This window comes from Lucilia cuprina, chromosome 4 (genome assembly GCF_022045245.1).
Source record: "Lucilia cuprina isolate Lc7/37 chromosome 4, ASM2204524v1, whole genome shotgun sequence".
Taxonomy (NCBI): Eukaryota; Metazoa; Arthropoda; class Insecta; order Diptera; family Calliphoridae; genus Lucilia; species Lucilia cuprina.
Genome location: NC_060952.1, coordinates 53,481,230 through 53,490,661, shown reverse-complemented (window position 1 = coordinate 53,490,661; position 9,432 = coordinate 53,481,230). Strand labels below are relative to the sequence as shown.

Sequence of the window (9,432 nt, the reverse complement as noted above, 5' to 3'; positions counted from 1 at the left end):
ACAACACCTCCTCTTTGTGCATACCAAATTTCATTAAAATCGGATTAACCGTTTAGAAGTTACCGAATTATTTCCCTCTTTTTTTTTTCCTATACCACTGTGAGACGGTTGCTCACATGAGTGGTGTATCTAGAAAGCACTGTATTTAAATATTTATTTTATTATTTTTAGTACTTTGAATCCCGTTATCCAGGATTTATTTAAAAATCTCGAATGCCTTCTAAGAATTAATTAAGTAAGTGAGTATATTATATATTGATATACATATTTCATTGGATTAAATACATATTAAATACATTTATGGAAAAATCGTCATAGTATTTAACAGAGAGATTTTGTCTTGTAAGAAACTTATTTATGTCGAATTTCATTGTTATACTTGTATTTTAAAGCCAGTAGTGAGCGTAAATGTAATTTTCTAACTGGGCCTTATACGGTGGTCGATTATGTACTGATCCTCTTAAAACATGATAGTGAGATTTTGGCTTGTTTTAAACATATTTACGTCAAGTGTAATCGCTGTTTTAAGACAGTTCTGAGTGTTAAAGTCATTTTCTGAAGGGGGCTTTACATATACAGTGGTCGACCAAAAAAATTTAAACTTTTTCAAATATTTCAGAAATGTTTGATATTATATAATTGATATATTAATAATTTATATACATTTATTTACAAAAATTAACAAAAAACCAAGAAGAAATTAATTAAATTCAGAAAAACGAAAACTATTATTTATAATTATGATACTGACAAAACATTGGAAACTTTTGAACTTTTACAGAAAAGATGACTCTTACTAAAACAAATATGCAAAAGAACTATGTAAAATGCATCGTGTTTTACTGTTATTTCAAAGTTATTTCCTTTTTGCATTTTTGCGTTTTTTTATGTCATTAATTAATATGGCTAGGGTTCAGATTAAATAGCAAAATAAGTAACGATTTTAATACTTCTTTTAATATTTTACCTAATATTTGTTGAATAAATCAACACTTTCAAAAATATTTAAAAATTTCATGAAAAAGATATAGTAAAAACTCATCATATGGGTTGAGGATAATTTGATGATAATAGAATTCGAAAAATTCAAAAAATACTCCACTAGGGTAGTTATTAATAAAAAGTTCGAAGTAAGTACTCCTATGATTAAACACATGGAAAAAAAGACTGGTATTGGTTGTAGTCGTCCTGCGGGAAAACCTCTTATGATATGTATACATATTTTCGGTAATGCTTTTTCGACAACGTTGCAAGAGAAAAATTTTATGTTCAGACGATAATTAGACATTTTCTGAACATTTTACGAACAACGTTGTAAGATCTGTCAACTATATATCAGGGCTTTTAGTTTTAGAAAGAATCGTTCTACTCTTTGCCAATGTTAACATAAACTGGTCGAATTTATATGAAATAATATCCTTTTTTGGACGTGTCCAAATTTAGTTACGACATTTAGTTTTAGGACATTTGTAAAACATTCAAAGGGAATGATACTGAATCCGAAGAATATTAAGTTTAGCAGTGGCAAAATTATGGTATAGGACTGTTTTTCAGTGCAATGTATTGGTCGAATTCAATTATAAAATGAAACCACATTATATAAGGTAGATTTCCATTAAAAAAAAGTAGTTTGGAGATTTAAAAAAGACAATGACCCTATAAACCAACTTTCAAGATGCGAAAGTTATACCTGTATTGAAGTGGCCTGCCTATTCACCAACCCGATAGGGAAAAAGTAGTTTGAAGATATGGACTCAATTATTGTCCTTCCAGGTCTAATTGGAAGGACGATTTTTAGGAATATCTAATTTATTTAATTAAATTTTTTACCCAATTAATGTTTCAATGCATATCTGTTGTCAAGCAGCAATACAAAGTAAAAAATACCCAACTACATTCTGAGTTACAGACAAGTTCTGTCCATTTTTGTTAAGATAATACCAAAGTTTTTATTGTTGTGTCAGTAACAAAAAACCAAATACTTCAATCTTGTTTTATTATTTCAAAATTCAATTAATTATATTTATAGAATGTTATTCATTTTAGTATATAAGGATATATACAACTGAAATTCTAAAAAAATTAATAAAGTTTTGGGTTTTGAGTCCGTTTGTGAAAATTCAGAAAAAGTTTCCTTTTTTTGCCCACAGTATAGGCTGATCATTATAAAATTTTACAAAGAGATTTAGGTTCCAGTTATGAGCGTTAAAGTCATTTTCTAAAGGGCTAGGGAAATCGTGAACCAATATTGCCTATTTTCAATACCAAACAAACTGCATCAACTAAAAACTTCTGTGCAAAATTTCAGCTCTCCAGCTGTTCCCATTTTGACTCTATTGCGTTTTCAACAGATAGACAGACGAATGGACATAGCTAGATCGTCTTAGGGAAAATCTTTAGGCGAAGGATTAGTGATAAAAGTAAAATTTTAATGTTTATTTATCGATTAGTATAAATTATGGGAACTTCACAATATATTTTTTGTTTTAAATTTAAGTTTCCATTAATTTTCATATTACATTTCTAATTGTCTTCTTCTTATTTTATAAAACATTTTTTCTGTTGTTTTATATGGCGACACTGCGAAGTTTAATCTTGTACTCGAAAACATCAAAGGAGATTAAAATCAGAATCAATTTATTTTAGATTAAGAAATCTGATTATTAATTGGCATTTGATTGCCAACTCAAAAACCCGCTCTTAGAATCTAATGAAGATCCAGAATATTTATACTTTTATAGATCTTAGACGAATATTTGGATCAGCTGTTTTCCTTTGTTTACTTTTTTTAGTTTAGTTAAATTTTCAGATGTTGACGTATTATACATTTTTTTAAAATAATTTATAAAAAAAAAAAATGAAATGGTTGAGGCAGTAGTTGCATTTTTACTGATGGAGGAAGAAAGTTGTCAACGAATTAATCGGAAAATTTTAAGGGATCACATTTGAACACTTTAGTGGTTTGCAGATTCATTGGACAATACCGTCTAAATAAAGAAGCGTTCGTATGGTGTTGGACATTGTAAAAGAACATTTGTTACCATCAACCATTCCCTGCGTGATTCAACTGGCTGCAACATTGCGATTTTTAGCAGAAGGGTCTTACCAAAGATCAGTTGGAAAGTTGGTATTCGGACCAGCGCCGTTTAGAGAAACAAGCCAAAGAGAATCCACTAAAACTTTATCGCGTTTTGTGAATCCTTTTGCTATATCTGGGTTCTTCTCCATGAACTCTAAAAATAATGCATTCTGTGTTGCATTTTTATGTTTGCCCCTATTTGTGCCAAAAATAATTGAATATTTATTTAACTTACATTTTCCAACATCATTCCACAAACTAACAGAACAAAAAACAAAAGAAATAAGTAGTTCGAAACATTAATTTTGTGTGTTTTTTTATCGAGAAAAATTATATTAGAAATATTGATGCATTATGTATTTTCTCACAATTACATTACAATTAATTGGTTATTGGTAAATTACACATTACAATTAATTGTAATTGACTTTTTAATAATTTGGTTATAAAAACATTTTGTTACATATGTTTTGTAAGCCTGTTAATTATTTTATTATATTTTATAATTGACAGCATTGATAAAGTTTCTAAAGTGAAATCACCAGTTTTGGTAATCCATGGCACGGACGATGAAGTAATAGACTTTTCTCACGGTATAGGAATTTACGAAAGATGTCCAAAAGCTGTAGAACCGCTTTGGGTAGAGGTAAGTAATTTTTAAAAAATATTTTAAACTTTAGTCCTTTATGGGTCGTTGATGGATAGCAACGAAACTTTAGTTATGTTGCCAGCAGTTAAAGCAACTGGCATAAAACTTTGTATTATGAACGGCGACTTTCGTTAGATGCCAAAAAGTTATCCATATTTTGACAGACTAGCAACGAAAAGATATAATCAAACAATAAAAAATATGAATGAAATTCTAAAATAAAGTTAATTATATTAAAAAAGCAATATAAAATAAATTCAGAATTATAGTTCTAGGGATTTGTTCTTAATAATAGTTTTGAAAATCATTGCCATTTAATTTAAAAAGTTTCTAAAAACGTAAACAATTTACATGAACTCAATAAAAATGGAACGGACAATTATCCAAATGATAGTCAATATCATTTGATCCTTTGATAATTTCTCTTTTTTCCCTCCCGTGGATCCGCGCCTGATGTATGTTTATTATTTGTTTATAAATATGATAATGTTATGAATGGTTTTTAAGGTTAAAACGTGCTTTATCTATTGAAATATCCTTGAAAATACTTTCGTGTCAAGTGACCCATCTCAAAAATAAATGAAATGATGAAAATTGCACCGTAAGTACTATTTTTTATTGCGTATAAGATTTTTTTTATTGCGAATACGATTTTTTTCAATATTTGTTGTTTTATTGCTTAAAATAAAGCTAAGACCATTTTCTTAAAGAGCTTTGTGGTCACTTATCATCCAAGTTGGATGACAACGATTGTAAAACTTGGCAAGAAATATGTTGTATGGAAATATAAAAGTGGGAATTAATTTTATATCTTCTAAACGGTTCCTTATATTCCAGTAAATTGTACATGTGAATAGGATGTGCTGGGTAGTTTAAATTATGAATTTGGACCTCATGGGCCCGCCAGTGCCGTGTTGAGTAAAACAGAAACAAAATAAAACAACAAACTCGATTTTCTCATTTGGTTTTGTATTGTTTTTGCTTTTGAAACATAAACATTATCCTAACCGTGAATACAGTTTAAAGACTACTATCGCACAGTGGTACCATTGACAAATTTAATGATAATTCTCGATTAAAATTGTTTATGAATATGTGACTTGGTATGGTGCGATTTTATTCGGTGGGCGTGACACTTTTCATACAAAACTAACTGAATAAGGGCTGCATTGATTTATGTATTTAAATATAAGAGCACAAAATATTAATCAAAGTTATAAAAACAAGTAAGAATATATAGTTGGGCATGGTCGACCATATGATACCCTATACTAGTATGTTGATGATGTTGTGTTTACAGTTATATGGGAGGGTTAGACTTATATAAGAGGCTAGGTAAAATAATGGACCGATTTTTTTTTGCTAGAAAGAACGAAAAATTCATTGTCCATGTACCAGGGACCATTTTTTCGATAATTGGTTGATGAATATTATATGTACATTAACAAAATTTAATTATTCCTATAAAATTACGTACTGACACTGTATTATTTATTGTAATAAAATTTTTGAATTTCACTGGGGATAAAAAGTACCAAAAAGGGAAATTTAGTTTTATTTGAACTCATTGAGCCAATTTTTTTTAATTTGAAAAAGTAGTTTATTTACTCACACAAAATAAGCTGTTGGTATATTATTTTGGAATTCCAGTACTAAGGACCAAATTCGAGTAAATTGTTTGGTACTTTTTGAAAGCACTGTTCTTCTGGAACAAATGAATGCAAATTTGAATCTGTGATATATAGATTTAAAAACGGAATGTTTTGAAAAGTTAATTCTCGATTGTATTCTTTATTAGTACTTTCCACTTAGGTAAAATTTATTCTACTTTTGGTACCTTTTCTTTCTTTAAATGATACTCTTTGTATGTTCTTTAATATAAATTCAAAACACATGATTATTAAACCATGTATGTTTAATAATCATGTTATCATTGAATAAGATTCATTAAGAGAGAACTTTTCAGTACTTTTTGTCTCATAAATTGTACTTTTTTAATTTTCAAAAATATTCAACCTTAATTTTTACATATATGGTCTTGACTGAATAATATTCTGTAAGTGGGAACTATTTGGTACTTTTCTATTCTTCAAATAGTACCTTTTAGACTTTTAATAATGGTTAAACCGAACACACGGTCCTTGTTAAATGAGAATTTATTGGGACAGGGACTTTTGGTACTTTTTCATTAATTAAAATTATATTTTTTGAATTGTATATAATATTGAACACAGAAACATACAATTTTTGATTAAATGATAATCTTTTAGAGGTATTTTATAGTACTTTTTTTTAAATAGTACTTTCGAAATTTTTTATAATGTGGAAGCTAAATGAATTAAACTAAAAATACAAACTTCTTACTAAATGCGAATATAATCACGAGATATTGAACGTATAAAACTGAAATATTAAAAAATGTTTAATTAATTTTAATTTTCTATAAAAGTAAAAAAAAATTGTATGTATTTAAGTTAGATTAGCAAAGCACCCAGGGTATGCTAATAGATGATAACGACATATAATATTTAGCTAAATCGGATTAAATTCACAATTAAAACCTTAAAACAAGTTATAATACTATTAAAATTGCGCTTTTAACGAATATATTTTAGTTTTCACCTATTTTTTCCTGAACGGAATGCAAAATCTATGGCATATTAAGAATAACAAAAATACATACCTCCATTGTATAAATCAAACTCCCAAATAATGTAAAATATATTTTCGCTTTATTTTACAAGATCACCAATCCAAGCAAAAATATTGACTATTCTGCTATTAAAAACAAACTTAAAAAATTGTCTGTGTTTAACGCTATTGCAGATATAATAAAAATGTGTATACTTGTCATTTCAAAAACATGCAAAAAATTCACATAAGTACGATCCCACAAAACGACTTTTTTCGGGTTAAATTTGTCATTGCGACCACCGTGTATCGGCGCTGTTGTGCGCTACTCTTCATATAAACATTTTTTACTGAAGGTATTATTTTTGTGTTTAGAAACACAGTTTCTTGGACGTAATTCCTAAGAAAGTGTCCCAGAGTGGCAAAAAAAGTGCTCCAGAGTTTCACTATCCTGTTCATATGCTCCACATTCGTCTGAATCAGCACGTTAAATTTTGTAAAGATGAATATGTACCATCATACTAACTTGCTCTAATTGCTGTTGCTGGTGTCGGTAAATATATTAAGGGCTGTTGACGGATTCCTATTGGTTTTTTGCTCTAATGTCCCACTTGACAAAAACATTCTATCTGGGATCAGCGTTTCAAAGTATCCGACATATTCTGTGTCTGATATGCGATCAGGCAAGTCTGATGATTGTGTATAACCTTCCAATGTGTCCAGTATACATTGATGACATGTCCTAAACCGTTTTTAGAGAGTTCGACTAAAGTAAATAGCAAGGTTGGCAACCGTTATCGCCACCGCTAAAATACCTTTTCTGCACAACTACCGTTACTACTAAAATACCGATGCTCTTTGGATTTGCCTCCTCTGAGTACCCTGAAGTGGCTGTTAATGCACTTCAGGGTACTCAGATGGCACTGTGGTGGCATATGAACAGCAGTCTTTTTCATCGACACCTTCCCAATTTTGGAAAGCTCTGCTGTTCTGTCTTCTGTCGAGCGATTTATTTCCTCCTAGCCGATTTGGCTCCTCAGCATTACCAATACTTTCTAATAATGTTTTGGGTGTTTTAGTGTCCTAATTTTGAATATGACAGCTTTAGAGACAAAGTAAGCCCTACCTTTATTCTTAGTAAGACTAGCCATGTAATTTTTGTCGATACCTATTACAAATAAAGTTTCCTGTGGTTCTTCTTTCCTGTAATAGACATCCCATTTTTCCACGGCCAGCTCATTTTGACTTCCAGTATACGTACATTAGCCAGTTTATTGCTTTATTCTTTTATATAGACAGGACTTTAAGAGCACCGGAAGCTCCCTCTTCTTTGCCAGTCCTTGCTTAGTTTCGCCTCGTGTTCGTCTTCAAAATACCTGGCTTGGCGTTGTTACCCTTTGTCTGATTTGAGGTTCCTTTGAGTTAAGTGTGGCTTGGTTTCTACTGTGTAGAGCTCTTTTTTCTCATTTGTCAATTCCTCGGGCCGACAGGGATAGCAAAATTGGTACGATGGTACTTTTTTTGATACTATTTGATGTGCAAAAGTACTGTGATACTCCTGAGTCTTATTTGATACTTTCATGGCTACAATCTCAATATCCGATTATCGTTTAACCGGTAGTAAATCTGTCTGTTAAAATAATTTTCAATAAATCGTTTTGAAATAACAAGAGAATTAGAATATAAAATATTTTTTTGACACTTTTTCTCGAAAATATCGAATATTATTTCATATTTTCTCCATCATATCTAGAATCTGAGATATGTCCTGAGTTTTGAGAAAACGCAATATTTGTCCCTTTTCGAGACTTTATAACAGCGCCATGAGTGCTTTAAATATAACATTTTACAAAGTACAATTTCGTGGTAATATTTGTATCGTAGCTATAAGATACCACGCATTTCCTGGGAAAACTTCATCAAATTATATCAAAGATGTTAACATTGAGGGACGGACACCATATCAACCTATACCGCCCATTCCAATTTAAAAATGTATAAATAAATTTCAGAAAATACAAACTTTTATAAAAAAAAATATTTTAGTACTTTGGATTGTAAGAAAGCTTTAACTGAATACTCTCCCAGAGGCACGGTTCACATCATATGGGTACCAGACCACTCGGGAGTAGTCGGTAACGAAAGAGCGAATGTAATAGGTTTAAAGGGAAGTAAGCTCAAGGCAGTTAAACTGACAAACACGAAACCATTCGACGCAATAAAAGCTAAACTAAAAATATGGATGAGAGAATCCCATAAGACCTCTTGGAATAATGAAACAGTGGGTAGAACTACGAAAATCCTATGGGGTGACCCTGATGAGCAAGAAGAAAAATCTCCTCATAATGAGCAAGTCTGAAGTTAGTATGATAGTACGTGCTGAGTGGAAACACAGGATTACGAGCACATTTATGCAAAATTGGACATGTGGATTCAGACGTATGTAGAGCATGTGGAGAGCACAGTGAAATTCTGGAGCACTTTCTTTGCCACTGCGAGGCATTCGTCGAAGATAGATCCAAGTATCTTTGAAGTGATATTATTCCGGAAATAACATTCTTGACTAACACTGATTGGAATAATTCATTCAGTTTCTTTTGTTTTCATGATGAGGAGCGCACAACAGGCCCGATTGTGGCCTAGATTCGGATTTGATGTAGTACACATCCTCCTATCAACCTATCCTAAGTACTTTGAGATCCAAAAAAGTACTCTCTGAAATATTTTTTGATACTCAAACAAAATCTCTTTTTCCATCCCTGTCCTCGGGAGACCTGATACTATTTGGGTCAGATCTTACTCGCAGGATTTTGATTTGAGGTTACTTTGAAGTGTGGCTTCAACTGTGTATTAGAGCTCTTTTTTAAGATTTTTCTCATTTGTCAATTCCTCGGGAGACCTGATCCTCTTTGCCTCAGATCTTGTCCGGTTTTTCCTTTGGAGAGTCCTGATTTTGACTATGATTGGGTATATCCTTCTCCGAATATATCCTTCTCGTTCACCCCTATGTTTTTGCCAATGCCATGCTGTATACTTTGCGCATTGTCCACCACGGAGCCCAAAGTACTACCTT

At 31.0% G+C, this 9,432-nt stretch overlaps 1 protein-coding gene across 1 annotated transcript in view; it reads left to right on the top strand.

The window, feature by feature from the left end:
- LOC111683480 (alpha/beta hydrolase domain-containing protein 17B) overlaps nt 1-9,432 on the top strand; it is a 145,435-nt gene that overhangs the window by 48,919 nt on the left and 87,084 nt on the right. The window contains exon 3 of the mRNA XM_023445552.2: nt 3,593-3,725. Coding sequence (XP_023301320.1) covers nt 3,593-3,725 — 133 coding nt within the window. The remainder of the gene's footprint in view (nt 1-3,592; nt 3,726-9,432) is intronic.